The sequence below is a fragment of the Camelina sativa genome, chromosome 7, assembly GCF_000633955.1.
Source record: "Camelina sativa cultivar DH55 chromosome 7, Cs, whole genome shotgun sequence".
NCBI classification, from domain to species: Eukaryota; Viridiplantae; Streptophyta; class Magnoliopsida; order Brassicales; family Brassicaceae; genus Camelina; species Camelina sativa.
The window spans coordinates 29990507-30009214 of NC_025691.1; the positions used below are offsets into that span (position 1 = coordinate 29990507).

Below are 18708 nucleotides of genomic sequence, written 5' to 3' on the forward strand. Positions count from 1 at the left end.
AAAGACCCGACCCGGCCTGAAACACTTCCTAGTTAATAAGAACTAAATAGTCAGATATTGGGCCATCGTAAGGCCCAATAAATAGGCCCAACAATGGCTTTCCTTTTTTTCCAGTCCCAGCGCTTTTCCTATTCTAATCCCAGCGTCCGTTTAACGCTTCGCCGGACGTCAATGTGACGCAGAGACTTTTATAAATACTTGTCGCTCGCCCCATTCTCTCTTCCGACTAACTTCGTTTTCCCTCCTCTTCTGCTCACCGGAAAAGACTAACTCTCCGACGGACCTTCCTCTCTCTCTTTCTCTCTAGGTTTGTTTCTTTTATTCTCTCGTTCGATTCGATTTCCCATTCTCATAAATCTTGTAGAGAAGCATTACTTATTATGTGATTTTGTCTCCTGTAATGGAACTTTTTAACAGTTATTCCGACCTCGGGCTCGCGATAATGGCTACTTTTGGTGCGGCCGCTAACGCAAACAGTAACCCTAACAAATCCTACGAGGTATTTTCTTTTCTATTTCTCTTGGTTTCTATGGCGGTTGATTATTTTGCTTGTCGAGGTTTTTGTATTTAGGGTGTGGGTCGGTCTGATTCATGAGATCACTTGTAATCCCTACGTGTCTTTGCTTTGGGGTGTTCGCTTTAGGGTTTTAAGATCCTTCGTTTTAGTCTTGACTGAATCTTGCCGTCAGTGTTCTAGGGTTTTACGGCTGAGATTTTCTGATTTCAGTTGTTGTGAGATTCGACTATAATGTATCTAACTAATGATTTAGAAAGCTAAAATTGAAGTGTCTTCTTCTGGGAAGGGGTTAAACTTCCTTGTTAAACGTTTACTTGTGATGGTTGCAGTGTATCTGGCTTATTTTTTAAAGCTCGTCTTCCTGTTTGTAGTATAAATTTCACATAAGATATTCGTTTTCCTGCAGGTTACTCCGTCACCAGGGGACTCTATTTCGAGCTTAAGTTTTAGTCCAAGAGCGGATATACTCGTGGCCACTTCATGGGACAATCATGTTTTTTCTTAATTCTTTGGCTCCTTTGTTTTTCCACTTGTTAGTTCTAATACTCTTGTTGAACACATGTCTTAGTTAAGTTTCTTGGACTTTTTCATGTTCACCCACTGAAATCTGGACATGTATATATGCGTTGTAACATGTGAGTTTGCTTCTTCTATTGCAGGTGAGGTGTTGGGAGATATCCCGTAGTGGCACCTCTATAGCCAGTGCTCCGAAAGCATCAATATCGCATGATCAGCCGGTAATATGTTATTGCTTTCTATCTTCTTCTCTTGCTTTCTTTTCTTTTAGATTTTTGAATCTGATGACTTTATGTTTTCGTTTTCTTGTGATGAAGGTTCTATGTTCTGCTTGGAAAGATGATGGAACCACAGTCTTCAGCGGTGGATGTGATAAGCAAGCTAAAATGTGGCCCTTGTTGTCTGGTGGTCAACCTGTAACTGTTGCTATGCATGAGGGTCCTATCGTAGCTATGGCTTGGATCCCCGGAATGAACCTTCTCGCAACTGGAAGTTGGGATAGAACTTTGAAGTAAGAATGATTGTTCAATATATATTATGACAAAATGTAGCAAATGATAGAATGTTGACTGATTAATTTATATTGTGCCATATATCTAATGAAGTATATTGGTTTGCCTACAGATATTGGGACACAAGACAGCAAAACCCTGTGCATACCCAACAACTTCCAGATAAATGTTATGCATTGTCTGTAAAGCATCCTCTGATGGTTGTCGGAACTGCCGATAGAAATCTGATAGTCTTCAACTTGCAAAATCCTCAGGTAAGAATTTTTCCTTGTTGCTCCATACTATAACTTGCGCTTGAGAGTTTCTGAGTGCTATGAATACTGTGAATCTCGTATGGTTTCGGGAATTCATTTTCTATTTAGCATCAACATTTTGGAAAAGTTATAGATGTCCAAATGCTATCTTACAAAGAATAGGTCTCTCTGTCTTCTGACTCATGAACAGGCTTTCACCGTTATATTAACAGTTTCTCTTATGTAAATTGTAGACTGAGTTCAAGAGAATCCAATCCCCACTAAAGTACCAGACGAGGTGTGTTACTGCCTTCCCTGATCAGCAAGGATTCTTGGTAAGTCTTCTTATATAGTTTTTATTGTGTTTTGGTTGATTAAAGGTCAGAGGAATTAGCTTGTTCGTTAGATGCTAACATATATTTAATCTCGTGAAAGTTGTATAGGTTTTTTCTAGTAAACAATAGAGTATTTGATATTTGTTGTTGTTTTACAAGTCACATCTTCAATTCCTATCTAGATCACAAAAAGTGTTAAACATGAAAATTAACCAGACCCAATGCGCTCTGTAGGTTGGTTCAATTGAGGGACGGGTTGGTGTCCATCATCTGGATGATTCTCAACAGACCAAAAACTTTACATTCAAATGCCACAGAGATGGGAACGAGATATATTCTGTGAACTCTCTGAATTTCCACCCGGTAAGCTTTATGGCTCTGTTGTTATACTCTTGTGTAGTCTTAAGCCTTGAGCACAATGGTTGAGGGTCTGAGTGATGAAATTGATTGTTTGAGTTGTTGTGTATTTAAGGTACATGGAACTTTTGCTACTGCTGGCTCTGATGGTGCTTTCAATTTCTGGGACAAGGATAGTAAACAAAGACTCAAGGTATGTTCACGTTGCATCTGTACTTTTGATTGAATTTCTTCTTTGTCTATGTAACATCTAATAGTTGTGTATCTTGTTCTCCACAATTGTCAGGCCATGGCGAGGTGCAATCAGCCAATTCCTTGCAGTTCGTTCAACCATGATGGCTCGATATATGCATATGCGGTATGATATAAATCTTGTTTGGTTTCACTTTATTTGTTATCTGCAAAATTGAAATGGTCTTTTTTACTTAAGAGACTAGAAAACCATCATGGGCTTGCAAAACATTGAGAAGATATATAATGAAAGAATTCAAACGTGTATTGTAGGCTTGCTATGACTGGAGCAAAGGTGCAGAGAATCACAACCCGGCAACTGCAAAAAGCAGCATATTCTTGCACCTGCCACAGGTTTGTTGGTCAATCCTAATAGTTATATTATGTTTTCCAAAACATTAGTCTGCTGTATTTTTAACCGATGGAATTGTTTTTTGAATGAATATTGCAGGAAAACGAGGTGAAGGCGAAGCCAAGAGTTGCAACTGGCAGAAAATGAGATGTCGCTTAGACTTTGCTTAGTCGGATTTGTGATTTTGTTTAGCTTCTATAATTCGTTGGACGTTGTTGTCTAATACTTAGTTGATGACACTTAGCATATAGTCTTGTCTAAAGTAAAATTTTCCGATGTTTTGACTTTGGCTCAAATATGGAACCCTCTTATTTCACTCATCATATCTCATCCGATCGTATTAGGAACTTTTCTATTGCTCCCTTATTCGATAATCAAATAATTTTAGAGTTCAATACTACGCAACTCGAATAAAAAAAAAACAACAACAGATTTTTAATATTAGAAAACGACGACTGATGTTTTTGTCTGTCTGTGCATATTCTTCTAAAAATGGTTATAAAGTTAGTGAAGAAGAGAGAGAAAGAGAGGAAGAAAACACTTGGCAGTTGATTAGTCGAAAGAGGAGATGAAAAGAGGGGGAGTGAGCGAAGGAACTGGGAGACACACAAGACATTGTCCAAAAGTAGAAAACTCGCGCCTCTTCCTTCGCTTACAAACTCTTTTCTTCTTCTTCTTCTTCTTCTCTTACCTATATAACCCACTCCATCTTCAACTCCATTTTCCCTTCAATTCTACATATAAAAAAAAAATAATTTGTATTTGTTTTTCTCCCTTTTGGTCTTCTGTTTCGTTTAAAATAAGAACAACAGAAAAGAAAAAAAGATTGAGAGAAAATTTCAGTTTGAAAAAGAAAAATACTGCCACAGAGAGAAACTTTTTGAAAAAAAATAATAAATATTTGTCAAGAAAGAAAGAAAGAAAGAGTGTGAAAAAAGAAAAGGAGAAAGAAACGAAACACCCCTGTTTCTGAACACACAATATGGCGGCAGGGAAAGATTCTAGCTGGGACGATATCAAGAACGAAGGCATCAATCTTGTTAGTAACTTACATTTGCTTAATTACGATTTCTTTCCCACTCTTTTTCTTTTTTACTTTGATTCCGCTAGCTAATTTTCGGTTTTGAACAGGAGAAAATACCAATCGAGGAGGTCCTTACGCAGCTCAGATGTACGAGGGAAGGACTCAGCAGTGAGGAAGGCCAAACTCGGCTCGAAATCTTCGGCCCTAACAAGCTCGAAGAGAAAAAGGCATACATAGACTTTCAAAATACATATATTTCATATTTTTTCTTCACTCCCAAAAACGACATATAAACACTTTATAATATTATTTATAATCCACACAGGAAAGCAAGGTTTTGAAGTTCTTAGGTTTTATGTGGAACCCTCTCTCATGGGTCATGGAGTTGGCTGCTATTATGGCCATTGCCCTGGCCAACGGAGGAGTATATTACCTTACCTTGCTCCCTCTCTTATTTCTCCTTCCTTCTTTGCACACACTTGGTCTTTCTAAACTTTGTAAAATTCATTCCTTGTGCAGGGAAGGCCACCGGATTGGCAAGATTTCGTGGGTATCACGGTTCTTCTAATCATCAACTCTACCATTAGTTTCATTGAAGAAAACAACGCCGGAAATGCTGCTGCCGCTTTGATGGCCGGTCTAGCTCCCAAAACCAAAGTATAAGTTATATACAATTTCTTAGTTAGCTCTACGTAATATCAAATTTAGGGACATATCATTAATCATTTTAAAATCCTTGTAAAGCTTCTGAGAGATGGGAAATGGAACGAGCAAGAGGCAGCTATATTGGTTCCCGGAGACATTATCAGCATCAAATTGGGTGACATTATTCCAGCAGATGGTCGTCTCTTGGACGGTGATCCTCTCAAGGTTGATCAATCTGCTCTCACTGGTGAGTCTTTACCAGTAACCAAGAATCCGGGACAAGAAGTCTACTCAGGCTCCACCTGCAAACAAGGAGAGATAGAAGCTGTTGTGATCGCTACGGGTGTTCATACTTTCTTCGGCAAAGCTGCTCATCTTGTAGACAGCACAAACCAAGAAGGCCATTTCCAGAAAGTGTTGACTGCCATTGGTAACTTCTGCATCTGCTCGATCGGGATAGGTATGATCATCGAGATTGTTGTGATGTATCCTATTCAGCACCGTGCGTATAGAGATGGAATCGACAACCTTCTGGTGCTTCTCATTGGAGGAATCCCTATTGCAATGCCGACTGTTTTGTCTGTCACCATGGCCATTGGATCTCACCGTCTCTCCCAGCAAGGAGCTATCACTAAGAGAATGACAGCAATTGAAGAAATGGCTGGAATGGATGTTTTATGTAGTGACAAGACTGGAACTCTTACACTCAACAAGCTTACGGTTGACAAGAGCATGGTTGAGGTTTTTGTCAAAGACTTGGACAAGGATCAGCTTCTTGTGAATGCAGCAAGAGCCTCTAGAGTTGAAAACCAAGATGCTATTGATGCTTGCATTGTAGGAATGCTTGGAGATCCCAGAGAAGCAAGAGAGGGCATCACTGAAGTCCATTTCTTTCCGTTTAACCCCGTGGATAAGCGCACTGCTATCACTTACATTGACGCTAATGGAAACTGGCACCGTGTCAGCAAAGGCGCACCAGAGCAAGTAATAATTAATGAATTCATATTCTTTATGTCCTTCTCTCAAGTTCTTTCCCATTGATTTGTTCTTTATAACTTTTAGATCATTGAGCTCTGTAACCTTCGGGAGGATGCAAAGAAGAGAGCTCATGACATCATTGACAAGTTTGCTGACAGAGGACTTCGTTCTCTTGCTGTTGGCAGACAGGTAAAAAGATTTAGTGCCAATCCCATAATTATGGATTCATGTGTGCTTCTTTTTCTTTTAATGCTAGCTCTTTTTCCTATTTTGAATTTTCAGACTGTCTCTGAGAAAGACAAGAACAGCCCTGGAGAGCCATGGCAGTTTCTTGGTCTCTTACCTCTCTTTGACCCTCCAAGACATGACAGTGCAGAGACAATCAGGCGTGCCCTTGATCTCGGAGTTAATGTCAAGATGATCACTGGTGACCAGCTCGCCATTGGTAAGGAAACTGGTCGTAGGCTTGGTATGGGTACCAACATGTATCCATCTTCTGCTCTACTTGGGCAGGAGAAGGATGAATCGATATCTAGCCTTCCTGTTGATGAACTTATCGAGATGGCTGATGGATTCGCCGGTGTCTTCCCTGGTAAAAACAGTCAAACCTAATGTAAAACATTTTCACTTGATGTATTCACCAATGAATCTGTTTCATCTGTCTGATTAGAACACAAGTATAAGATTGTTAAGAGGCTCCAGGAGATGAAGCACATTTGTGGCATGACTGGTGATGGGGTGAACGATGCCCCGGCTCTCAAGAGAGCTGACATTGGAATAGCTGTCGCTGACGCGACTGATGCAGCGAGAAGTGCATCTGACATTGTACTAACCGAGCCAGGTCTCAGTGTCATAGTTAGTGCTGTCTTAACGAGCAGAGCCATCTTCCAGAGAATGAAGAACTACACAATCTATGCAGTTTCCATCACAATCCGTGTAGTCATGGGCTTCTTGCTTCTTGCACTCATATGGAAGTTCGACTTCTCACCATTCATGGTGTTGGTAATCGCAATCCTGAATGATGGAACTATCATGACGATAGCAAAGGACAGAGTAAAGCCTTCTCCACTTCCTGATTCATGGAAGCTCAAGGAGATATTTGCCACCGGCGTTGTTCTTGGCACTTACCTAGCAGTCATGACTGTGGTTTTCTTCTGGGCTGCAGAGAGCACTGACTTCTTCTCGGTAAGAGGACTCTACCTTACTATTATGAGGATCTTTCAAGTAAGTGTCTTTGATCATCAGTTTGTTGCTGGTACAGGCAAAGTTTGGGGTAAGATCTATCAGTGGCAATCCGCACGAGCTTACATCAGCTATTTACCTACAAGTTAGTATCATTAGCCAGGCGCTTATCTTTGTCACAAGGTCACGTAGCTGGTCATATGTTGAACGTCCTGGCTTCTGGTTGATGTTTGCCTTTTTAATAGCTCAGCTGGTCAGTTAACAACGCTTCAGTCTTGTTAAATACAAATAAATAATGTAGAAGAAGAAGCCTCAATGTACTGACGTACTCTGTTCTGGTTTCTTGACTTAATTAGATTGCTACTCTCATAGCCGTATACGCAAACTGGGATTTTGCAAGAATCAGAGGTACTGGGTGGGGATGGGCAGGAGTTATCTGGCTCTACACTATAATTACTTACATCCCATTGGATATCCTCAAGTTCATCATCAGATATTCACTAAGTGGTAGAGCCTGGGATAATGTCATTGAGAACAAGGTGCGCTTTTGAGGAGACCAAGAATGAGAAGAAGAACACTACACTAGTCTTTTCTTTGGCATTACTGTTGTTAACTCTGAGGCCCTTTTCTGCAGACCGCTTTCACGTCAAAGAAAGACTACGGAAAAGGAGAGAGAGAAGCACAATGGGCACAAGCTCAACGTACCCTTCACGGATTGCAGCCTGCTCACCAAAGCTCAGACATGTTCAACGACAAGAGCACTTACAGAGAACTTTCAGAGATAGCAGATCAGGCCAAAAGACGGGCTGAAGTCGCAAGGCAACGCTCAAGTAACTGATTAATCCATAATATTGTGTTCCTCAGAATATGGCCTTACAACTTTTTGTTGTACTCTCTTGTAATTTTCAGGTTAAGAGAGCGTCATACATTGAAAGGTCACGTGGAATCAGTAGTGAAGCAGAAGGGACTTGACATCGAGGCTATCCAGCAACACTACACCCTGTGATTTCAGAAACAAGTGTGTGTTACTCAGTTTAGTTTAGAATTTTACCAACCACAAGAGTATTTGAATAATAAACCACCTTCATCGATCATTAGAAAATACTGCAAAAAGAGAAAGAAAAAAAAAGAGGTTTCTTGTATAAGCAGTGACTGTTGGCTGCTTTATTTGTTTTGAGATATTCTTGTTTTTTTTTTTGCCTTAACAAAGCTAATAAGAATTTACAATTACTTAGAATTATTTCTTCTTGTTCCACCATTGAGTTTCTTCTTCTGGTCTTTAAACCTGCCAAAAGGAAAATGCATCAAACCAAAAAAATAAGAATCCAGTAATCAGGTTATCTCTCCCTCGCGTCCGCGAAAAAATATTCAAAGCTTTCACTTATTATTGGATGAGTCTCGCAACCAAGACTTCAGCTCTGTAGACATTAACTCCTAATTGAAAGAATACAAATCAATCTTCTTCAATCCCGTGTGTGTACGTGTGTTTTGCACTCCTTGGCATTTACTAATCAACCAACATAAAGGACTCCTTACTAAGGAGACATATCATAATGGCACAAGGATTGAAATAAAAATTAGAGAAATTGTAATCATAAAAACATTCACTTGCTGAACAATTCGATACAGATCAAAACTATTACAACCCATAGATAAGGATATCGTTTAAGCTTCCCTAGTTAGAAGTAGATCAAACTATACCAAACTCTCCAATTAACTTAATCTGACTAAATGATGATTTACTGATCCGGCTTTGTCTGGTTTTGGCTTGCATGGTGAAGATACCAAAGCGCTCCTTCCGCTGCATGCTCAGCTGCAGCTTTCTTATTACGTTTGGGATCCCCAAAACATTCCAAAACAGTATTCCCTGAAGAATCTCTAATCTCAACCACAACTTTGTATGTAAATCTAAACCAAAAAAAAAAAAAAAAAAAAAAAACAAAACCAGGTTCATGCAAAAAAAAAAGGGTGTGATTAAAAACAGAAGCAAGCAGCAGGTAAGGTGTTCACTTACAATCTCATATGGCAAGGTCCATCAACTTTGCAGCATTCATAAACCGGAGGTCTCCAACGCTTGGAAGCACATATTTCGTGTAATACCGATTTCGCTGACCCTCTCTTAGATTCATCTGGAGCAAAAATCAGTGCAAAAGTTTTTACTGAACCTTAAAAGAGTTGCGAGATTCTAAGTAAAAAAAACCGCACCTTTAGATTTCGGTTTGGTGTCTTCTGCTTCTGGTTTAGGAAGAAGAAGGTTCTTCTCTTGTGTAATGCTTATGAGACTTCTTCTTGTGCTGTTAGGATCAATCTGAATGTTAGAGAAGGAAGAAAAGGCATTTTTTTCTTCTTTAACCTCTTCCTCATTCACATCTATAAGCTTCTTTAACTCACTCTTCTGATCGAAACTCTGCATTCCAGCATTATCATCTTGCACCATCATCCTTGCTCTTGGCTTCTAACAAACCCAAAATAAAAACAGTCTAAAAAAATTATCAAACAAAGATTCGTTATTGCATCAGACAGAAGAAAAAAATAAGTTTAGATATTTCAATTCAAGATGTGAATGAGGAGGCCAAATAAATTCAAGGTGAAAATTCACAGAAATTAACAATCTTAAAATAGAAAGAAACACAGAAATATCGATTCATCTCTTTCAAGAAAGAAAGAAAGAGACTTTGAGAGGAATACTTATACCAGAGAGGAGGAGGGGGCGGGGATAGAAGATGGATCGAGAGGAGGAATATCTTTGAGACTGATGAAAGATCTTCTTCTTGATGGGTTTATTTTGCCAATCCTCTGTTTCGTTACCCGATCCTCCATCTTCTTTCATCGCGTGTTTTCCAATCTCTTTCTTTGGAAAACGATAACCAATTCATTCATATCGTTGATCTCGACGACAATGGATAAGGTTCATTCATTTTGCCCCTACAAAAAAGTNTTTTTTTTTTTTTTTTTTTTTTTTTTTTTTTTTTTTTTTTTTTTGTCTTCTCGGTTCCATTTGTGAATAACCTCTCTCTGTATACCGATTTTTTTTTTTTTTTTTGGTAGTAGTAGTGATCAAAGTTCAAACACAGAATAATAAATTAAATTCTCAGAAGAACCAACAAAAGAAGAAAAAATGTTACATACACATACACATTGATCAGAAAACGCTTAGAAAAAGAAAAAAAAAAGGGAAAGTTTTTCACAAAATCCGCAATGATCCGCCGAGTTCTACTGGTAAGAGTGGGATGAGTGAGTGCAAGACATCAGTTATAAGTGGTCTGTAACTTGGCTCAGGCTGTACACACAACACTGCTACCGCAGCAACCTGTTCACATTCGATCAAGAGAGTAAAGAGTTAAAAAAAAAAGAAACGAATCTTTTCAGTATTTGGCCAAATAGGATTAGGTAGTAACATCTGTGTGAAGAAAAATGGGAATAATGATGAAGCTGACCTGATAGAGATGCTTTAAGTCCATGGTTCCTTTGATTGCAGGATCCAAGATATTGGGAAGATTAGCTCTATCACTCAGCTTAGGTACAGCCTGATCAAAGAAAATTCAGAATTCATATACCAGAGGATATATAACAAAGTGACTCTCTCGTGAAAATTTATGATTTGTATGTACCCAAGTTATGATGGATTCTGGTTCACAAGACGGTTTCTCCACTGATTTCTTCCCGAGAAGAAGTTCGAGGAGAATCACTCCAAATGAGTAGACATCATTCTTGTCTGTAACTTTCCCTGCAATATGAATAGAAAAATTTGAGTATCTCTCGGTTGGCATATGTCAAGAACTCAAAAATATTAGTTACCATCAAGAAGATACTCGGAAGCTCTGTTCAGGTTTTTGTTCTGCGTCGTCAACACCATGGCAAACCCAAAATCTGATATCTGAAGAGAAGCAAATGGTGGCAACAGATCCTTACAAACTCATATTGTATGGAGAATAATACAAATATCTCTCTCCAAGAAAAATTCTAAATCATACTATCATTTTCTCTTTTACCTTTGCATTGAAATCTGAGTCTAGAAGGATGCTAGATGATTTCAAATCTCTGTGAACTATCGGAGGATGGCAATGCTCGTGAAGATACTCCAATCCTCTTTATAAAAAGAGAAAAAAGACTTTGTAAGCACATAACAAATTCTTCTTGTTGTTGATGACACGAAACTGTTCCCTAAATGTTTGAAAGTATGATTAGACTTTACCTTGCTATATCAACAGCTATTTTCATCCTAAGCTGCCAAGTTAAACCTGAACCTTGACTAGGCCCTGTAAGCATCCACAAGCAAAAATAAATCTCAATATCAGATGACAAAAGAAGTGAAGTTGCCTAAATTTGGATCATATATATATCCCTTTACCATGGAGCTGAGTCTCCAAAGATCCATTCTGCATCATCTCATACACAATACAACTCGTTTGGCGATATACGCAAAATCCCAATAGGGAAACTATGTTCTGATGCTTGATCTTAGCCAACCAATCTACCTCAGTCTGCACATATAAACCAACAAGAGAAAACTAGTTATGGTTTTACCGAGTGAGATCAGGTTCGATTCTGAGAAACCTTACAGGTCAAAACCAATCAAACCTCAAACTGTTTTTCAATGTCTGTCTCCCCACCACCATCAAGTTTCTTCACAGCGACAGAGGACTTTTCATCAAGACAAGCTCTGTAAAGGCATCCACGACCACCTCGGCTCAACACATTACTATCGCTAAACTTGTTTGTTGCAGACTCCAGCAACTGATACTCATACACAGGGATAGTTCCTTTTCTCACAGATTCAATCTTGTGTACAATCGGCTTCGTGGATACACTCTTCACCGAATCTTCAGACAACCCAAAAGCACCAATATAAGCCATAGTGTAATAAAAGAGTAGTAACAAAACCAAGAAACTACAATTGGTTTGAGAGAGACAAACTTTTAAAAATACCAGATTTGTGTTTGATCCCGGTGAAGCTGTTCTTCATATATCTGTACCTCCAAAGCAAGAGATACAAAAGGAACATGACTGTGACACAGAGGAGAGTTGATGAGACTATAAGAGCAATTAGAATCTTCTTGTTCAAGTCCTGGCGAAGCACCACTTTAACAATGGGAGGTCCTGAGCAAAAGTAAGATTAAAAAAGTTCAAACTCTTTGCTTATCAGTGTCAGATAATATGAAATTTGATTTTCAGCAATTGCATCATTATCGGAAAGTTTTCACTTTTCATTCGGTAAACAGTAATCGATTCAACTAAATTCAATTCCTTTAAGCAAACCCATATCGGAAATTTCAAGAACTAGTAAAGACCCAATCACTCAAATCAGTAGTAATAGTTGTTCTTCTAGGGCAACGTCGAGAAAATTAGGGAAGCAAATAAGTAGTACCTGGGGATTGAGCTGCTACCATTCGTGGAGAAGCTTGAGAAATGGGGATTTCGTGGGAAGTACCAGAAACGTAGACAACAGAAGATGTTTCTTCTGAATTAGTAGCAAGAGCAATGGAGAAACCAAGAAGAACCCAAATGGGTAGCAGCAGATGACGAAGAAGGTGAGACATAAGTATTTTTCTTTGTCTGGGTAACACACAAACAAAAATGCAAAGAAAAGACAAAAAAAATAGAAAAAATAGAGAGAAGATTAGTAGAATATGAAGAAGCTGCTTTGTGTTCTTCGTTCTATCTAACTACTCTATATGGTGGAAATCTAGAGATTATCTTTTTGTCTGGGACCGAGGAGATGGAGACAAGAGACACTGTTGGAGTTGGGAAACAGAGAGAAGGACAAAGTTTTTGGTGTTTGGTCTTCATGTGGCAGTTATGAAAAGGTGGAAAAAAGTTTAAGTGTGTGCCGCCTGTGGAGAGAGAAACCCCAACCCTCCAGACGTGGTGATAAGACGTGGGAATTATGGAGAGAGATGGTGTTTAGTGTAGCAGCTAAAACACAGTTTTTTTTTTTTTTTTCTTCCCCATTCAAGAGAATCTTTTAATTTTTGATTTTGTCCTACATTACAAAATTTAACATCCCAAGGCAAGATGATGAATGATGCTGTGTTTATTACTATTATATAGTTAGACAAACAAAAAAAATTAAACCTTTTTATACGTAAAGTACTAAAGAAAAGATTTTCTATGAAAGCGTTAGTCCTTTACTTTCTTTATAAAGAAGTTTAAATTAAAGTAAATAAATTGTTATAGTTGCAAGTTTGAATTTTATACAAATTTAGAATTGGATCGCTCATCATTAGATTTAATAAATTTATCTGTTTTTATATATATATATATAATCGGATCATGTTATATTACTATTTATTTTAATAAATAATAATATAATGATAATGATGTGATGTTAGAGGAGAAGAATATAGAGAATGGATTGTGTAATCTCTCGATAGTGTTGTTTGCATCGAGGCACAGTAATCCAAATGATTCTCGATTGGGTCACTGCGCGAATTCAATTCATGCGGGATTTTAGTGAACAAAACGACAAGTCGTGGTTTAAAGAGTGAATCCAATAAATTTATTTCTTTTTAGAAAAGAAAAAAATAAAGTATATATACAAAGAGACCACAAAACTCCAAAAAGTATGAGCATTATTCATGTGAACTTTCTCGTGTCTGTCATAGTCAACTTTAATTTACCGACACAAGTGGTTACTGACTAGTCCTACAGTTGAAAAAAAAACAACTAGACAGACTTATTGTTGGGCCATTCGAAATTTTGAATGGCGTATTTATTGGCCTTTAAAGAATAAAGAGGTTTATATATGATTTATTGGGCCAGAACAAGCCCAAGTATGAAATTTAAAATCGGGATGTAATAAAGGTTAAAAAAAGTCAGCGGAGAAGAAAAAGATCTGTAACAAGTTTTTGAGACTCTCTCTGTGTTGAGCTGAGCAAATCTCGAGAGAGAGAGAGAGAGAGAGAATCAAAAGATGGATATACACTTACCAGAAGAATGTTGGGAACTGATCTGTAAAGCTATGGAAGAAGATGACTATCGATTCCTGGAATCAGTTTCAGTGGTATCGACTTTGTTACTCTCCATCACCAATCGCGTCCGCTCTACTTTCGTCATCACCGATCGAACTCTTCCTTCACTCGACCGTCACCTCCTTCGTTTCCCTAACTTGAAGCGTATCAAATTCTTCGATTTCCATCACGATCTCGATTCGACTCTTCTCCAGGTTTCCCGTTCCGGTTTAAATCTCGAATCGGTCGACGTCTCGCAGATGCGGTGTTTCCCAGATTTCGAGTCAAAATCGGGGACGACGACGACGATGAGGATGATGAAGGAATTGAAATGTTCCAGAGTTGGGGCTTTTCAAGATAGCAATCTTGTTTCCATCGGAGAGAGCTTCCCGTGCCTGGAGAAGCTCGACATAAGCTACCCCAATTCGATTCCAAGCCGAGTCTCTGATTCTGGAGTTATCAGTCTTTCCTCAAACCTCAAAGGTTTGTTGAAGATTAACATCTCCGGTAACAGTTTCATCACTGATAAATCTTTGATCGCTCTCTCTCGGAACTGTCTTCTCTTGAGAGAAATCATCTTCCGTGACTGTGATTTCATTTCGTCTGATTGCATCAAGTTCCTTTTACACAATTCCCGCAACTTGGAGTCTCTTGCTATCAACGGAATCGGATTGAGGCCCAGGGAGTCTCTCCCAAGCGATGCTTTCCGCTTTGCTCGTCGTTTGATTGACCTTGATCTCTCTGATTCGTTTTTATTCGATGAGTTGCTCTGTTTCATTGCTGATGCTAAGTTACCTCTAAAGAAGCTTCTTCTCTCCAATTTCCAGGGTTTTACTTTTGATGGGCTTTGTTACTTTCTTTCCAAGTACCAAACACTGCTTCACTTGAACCTTAACGGAGCTAATTTCCTCTCTGATGATATGATTGTGAAACTAGCGATGTTCTTTCCGCGTTTAACCTTTGTGAACCTTAGTTTCTGTTCCAAGTTGACTGGTTCATCATTCTTTACCGTTATTGAAAGATGTGTTTCCCTGAGGTGTATGATTATGGAAGGGACGAATTTTGGAGTGGAAGACTATGATGACAAGGAACTGAATGTCAAGTCAAGGATCAAGTTCTTGTACCTCTCTAGAAACCACAATTTGCGTGATGAGTGTCTCGAGAAGATATCACGCCACTGCCCTTTTATAGAAAGTCTTGATGTCGCCCAATGTCCTGGCATTACTAGAGATGGGATTCTTCATGTTTGGAGGAACTGTGGCGACCTCAGATCTTTGGATATCAGCAGATGTACTGGGATAAGGAGTCTTGGTGTAGTAGTAGACTTTGAGCTTCCAAAGTTGGAGTCTTTGAGAGCATGTGGAACTTGGATCGACGACCAAGCCTTGGATATGATCAGCAAAAGATGTAGAGGGTTGTTGCATCTTGATCTTCAAGGATGCTTGAATGTGAGTTCAAAAGGGGTGAGGGAAGTTGTGCAGAGATGCATTCGTTTAAGAGAGATAAACCTTAAGTATTGTGAAGCTGATGATGGAATTTTCACTTGGATGGTTTTTGCTAATCCATCTCTTAGGAAAATCGTACCGCCATGTGGTTTTTCTCCAACTGAAAAACTCCAGAACTTCTTGCTCCGTCATGGATGTGTAATCTCCCACGATTCTTCTGAGTTGCTTTCTATATCATACCGTGTCAATGGAAGAGATGATGACACATTGACTAGACTGATTATTTGAGCTGATAAAGTCGGATACTCGGATTCATTTCCGCCTTTAGCTGACATGTATAATAAATCGTCCAGCCAAAGGCAGGCTTGCATTTTATTTATTTATTTCAAATGTTCAAACATCTTCTTATTGTTTATCTTCCGATGATAGAAGTAACACAACATTGCAAATCAAAGCAAAGAGAAATAGCAAAAAGTGAGAAAAAAGAAAAACATGAAAGTAAGGATCATCGAAATGTCATAAACCACCAGAAACAGCCACCAAGGTGTATATATATCAGTCACTCTCTTCCCGTTTTCTGAGTCTTATACCTCAAGTACCGAATCATATCCTCAGGATCAGGGAACGTTAAGAAGGCTTGTCGGTGAGCTACATCAGCCATAAGATGATCCATGGAAGCTCGGTATAAAGGCGACCACTTCTTCACTCTAGAAAGACCATTTAAAACATCCATTGCATGTGTCACACTGCATATGTAATCTGGATGATTTTTGAGTGCATTTCGTGAAGAGCTACTCAAACCACTTAACTTTTTCATTCGGGCTCCGCTTATACTTGCAGTTCTGCTTTGCTTCCCGTTCTTTGGTTTCTGCTCTAGCTCTACTAGTTGTTTCTTCTTGGGTCTTCCAGCTTTCCTCCGTTTTTCTTCCTTTGGAAGCTCTGTTATTGCAACTCTGCTTTGTGTTTCATCCTAGAATGATGCACAAAGTATCAGCTTAACAACAGACCAATGCCATATTTTCTTAATGGTAACAACAAATCCAAAATAACCAAGCCAGTTTATATTCTTTATCAAAATCAACCAAAACCGTCTATGGAAAATTTAGACTAATCGCTATGACAAACTAAAACGCTAGACACGAGTTGAAAAGGAGTAAACTTACAGGTTGCTCTCTCAGATATCGACGAATAGCAAACCTGTCAAACACATCGTCTGGATTCCTCGGATGATCGACGAGAGGTTTCTCGGTAAAGAAGTTCGACGGTAATTGAGAGGGTAGTCTTGATGAAGACGTTGAGAAAATACGGATCAGAAATGGATTCAAGTGGAACCTTTGTTTTGGTATGAGAAGATGAAGCGCCATGAGGCCCATGACTGTTCTGTTTTCAATAACGGAAGACGAAGAAGATGAAGTGGAAGTGAAACCGGGAAACTCATAAATAAACCCCAAAGTGGCGTTTCAATTGCTTTATTCCGGTTATATGTGAACCGATTTTGGTTGCTCAACAGTTGATAACCGGGTTAAAGTAACGGTTTATTCTCTACTCTAATAAACCACCGCTGACTTTTGAACATTGGATCCTTATTTGGTAAAAAAGCCATTGATGAAGATATATATACCACCTAACGATTCATCAACCTTGAGGTCGAAGAAGATAAACTGGAAGTAAAAGATAGAAGCTTTAAGAAAGATATGTTCGAGAAGTAAGTTTATTATCACATTCAAAGTATAAAGACAATGTCAAAGAAAGTAATATCCCACAACCTTTTTGTTCTCTACTCGCCAAAACAGCCTGCAACAAATAAACTCTAATAGAACAACTTTCCTCCCCAATATGATTTGATAAGATCATAAGAGAACCCACATTATCTCTTTTGCCATAATGAAAATAACAAAGAGAGAGTACTGAGATCACAATTCTATAATGTCACTTGCACAAAATTTTAACACTTGTAATCTGGGTTGTCACGAAGGCNACTTGCAGCTCTGCTTTGCTTCCCGTTCTTTGGTTTCTGCTCTAGCTCTACTAGTTGTTTCTTCTTGGGTCTTCCAGCTTTCCTCCGTTTTTCTTCCTTTGGAAGCTCTGTTATTGCAACTCTGCTTTGTGTTTCATCCTAGAATGATGCACAAAGTATCAGCTTAACAACAGACCAATGCCATATTTTCTTAATGGTAACAACAAATCCAAAATAACCAAGCCAGTTTATATTCTTTATCAAAATCAACCAAAACCGTCTATGGAAAATTTAGACTAATCGTTATGACAAACTAAAACGCTAGACACGAGTTGAAAAGGAGTAAACTTACAGGTTGCTCTCTCAGATATCGACGAATAGCAAACCTGTCAAACACATCGTCTGGATTCCTCGGATGATCGACGAGAGGTTTCTCGGTAAAGAAGTTCGACGGTAATTGAGAGGGTAGTCTTGATGAAGACGTTGAGAAAATACGGATCAGAAATGGATTCAAGTGGAACCTTTGTTTTGGTATGAGAAGATGAAGCGCCATGAGGCCCATGACTGTTCTGTTTTCAATAACGGAAGACGAAGAAGATGAAGTGGAAGTGAAACCGGGAAACTCATAAATAAACCCCAAAGTGGCGTTTCAATTGCTTTATTCCGGTTATATGTGAACCGATTTTGGTTGCTCAACAGTTGATAACCGGGTTAAAGTAACGGTTTATTCTCTACTCTAATAAACCACCGCTGACTTTTGAACATTGGATCCTTATTTGGTAAAAAAGCCATTGATGAAGATATATATACCACCTAACGATTCATCAACCTTGAGGTCGAAGAAGATAAACTGGAAGTAAAAGATAGAAGCTTTAAGAAAGATATGTTCGAGAAGTAAGTTTATTATCACATTCAAAGTATAAAGACAATGTCAAAGAAAGTAATATCCCACAACCTTTTTGTTCTCTACTCGCCAAAACAGCCTGCAACAAATAAACTCTAATAGAACAACTTTCCTCCCCAATATGATTTGATAAGATCATAAGAGAACCCACATTATCTCTTTTGCCATAATGAAAATAACAAAGAGAGAGTACTGAGATCACAATTCTATAATGTCACTTGCACAAAATTTTAACACTTGTAATCTGGGTTGTCACGAAGGCCGAGTTTTGACAGTGAAAGGCAGTAAGAATCCCAGTCCGTTCGTCTCATGTACTTCAACAGTTTCTTCCGTCTCTGCACCATTGCTATAAGTCCCTTTCGCGAATGCTTGTCCTAAGGTTATAAGGATGCAAGATCAGGTTACCGTAGATACCACAGCAGGTAGCTTCAGATAATAAAAAAAAAAAAAGAAAGATTACCTTTTTATGTAGAACAGAGGACAGATGCTTGATCTTAGTGGTCAGTTGTGCCACTACAAGGAAAAATAATAAAGATCACTAAACCAGCAATTTGTGACATTTTGTTCTCA

At 38.7% G+C, this 18708-nt stretch overlaps 6 protein-coding genes and 1 long non-coding RNA gene across 10 annotated transcripts; 3 read left to right on the forward strand and 4 right to left on the reverse strand.

Annotated features, from left to right (window-relative positions):
• Positions 154–3373, forward strand: LOC104703368 (protein RAE1). The gene is made up of 12 exons (XM_010419375.2): positions 154–307; positions 418–499; positions 924–1010; positions 1177–1254; positions 1351–1544; positions 1658–1799; positions 2033–2113; positions 2348–2476; positions 2586–2663; positions 2757–2828; positions 2975–3055; positions 3153–3373. The coding sequence occupies exons 2-12, from the start codon at positions 443–445 to the stop codon at positions 3198–3200; spliced, it is 1047 nt and encodes a 348-aa protein (XP_010417677.1). The 5' UTR covers positions 154–307; positions 418–442; the 3' UTR covers positions 3201–3373.
• LOC104703369 (ATPase 9, plasma membrane-type-like) lies at positions 3934–7999 on the forward strand. Of its 2 annotated transcripts, XM_010419376.2 has the most exons (12): positions 3934–4092; positions 4185–4304; positions 4403–4501; positions 4597–4734; positions 4822–5706; positions 5785–5889; positions 5983–6292; positions 6371–6885; positions 6962–7135; positions 7239–7421; positions 7517–7701; positions 7792–7999. In XM_010419376.2, the coding sequence occupies exons 1-12, from the start codon at positions 4036–4038 to the stop codon at positions 7886–7888; spliced, it is 2868 nt and encodes a 955-aa protein (XP_010417678.1). In that variant the 5' UTR covers positions 3934–4035; the 3' UTR covers positions 7889–7999. The 2 variants fall into 2 exon arrangements, with proteins under 2 accessions (XP_010417678.1, XP_019083562.1); XM_019228017.1 differs by lacking the exons at positions 3934–4092; positions 4185–4304 and having other exon boundaries at positions 4374–4501; positions 7517–7712; positions 7792–7882.
• LOC104703370 (ribonuclease 3-like protein 1) lies at positions 8437–9813 on the reverse strand. 3 transcript variants are annotated; one of them, XM_010419379.2, is made up of 4 exons: positions 9577–9813; positions 9088–9334; positions 8897–9011; positions 8437–8790 (listed from the first exon to the last, which is right to left on the reverse strand). In XM_010419379.2, the coding sequence occupies exons 1-4, from the start codon at positions 9700–9702 to the stop codon at positions 8622–8624; spliced, it is 657 nt and encodes a 218-aa protein (XP_010417681.1). In that variant the 5' UTR covers positions 9703–9813; the 3' UTR covers positions 8437–8621. The 3 variants fall into 3 exon arrangements, with proteins under 3 accessions (XP_010417681.1, XP_010417680.1, XP_010417682.1); XM_010419378.2 differs by having other exon boundaries at positions 9088–9337; positions 9577–9811; XM_010419380.2 differs by having other exon boundaries at positions 8664–8749; positions 9088–9337.
• LOC104703372 (probable receptor-like protein kinase At1g80640) lies at positions 9939–12795 on the reverse strand. The gene is made up of 10 exons (XM_010419382.2): positions 12251–12795; positions 11812–11982; positions 11464–11705; positions 11234–11366; positions 11078–11141; positions 10875–10971; positions 10681–10759; positions 10494–10609; positions 10320–10409; positions 9939–10192 (listed from the first exon to the last, which is right to left on the reverse strand). The coding sequence occupies exons 1-10, from the start codon at positions 12420–12422 to the stop codon at positions 10067–10069; spliced, it is 1290 nt and encodes a 429-aa protein (XP_010417684.1). The 5' UTR covers positions 12423–12795; the 3' UTR covers positions 9939–10066.
• On the forward strand, positions 13722–15687 carry LOC104703373 (F-box/LRR-repeat protein 20-like). Its single transcript, XM_010419383.2, has one exon. It carries the CDS (start codon positions 13796–13798, stop codon positions 15563–15565), a length of 1770 nt encoding a protein of 589 aa, XP_010417685.1. The 5' UTR covers positions 13722–13795; the 3' UTR covers positions 15566–15687.
• On the reverse strand, positions 15802–16641 carry LOC104705096. The gene is made up of 2 exons (XM_010421083.2): positions 16441–16641; positions 15802–16247 (listed from the first exon to the last, which is right to left on the reverse strand). Exons 1-2 carry the CDS (start codon positions 16639–16641, stop codon positions 15837–15839), a joined length of 612 nt encoding a protein of 203 aa, XP_010419385.2. The 3' UTR covers positions 15802–15836.
• On the reverse strand, positions 18121–18690 carry LOC104703374. The gene is made up of 2 exons (XR_754201.1): positions 18599–18690; positions 18121–18512 (listed from the first exon to the last, which is right to left on the reverse strand). It is a non-coding gene; the product is annotated as an uncharacterized LOC104703374 (long non-coding RNA).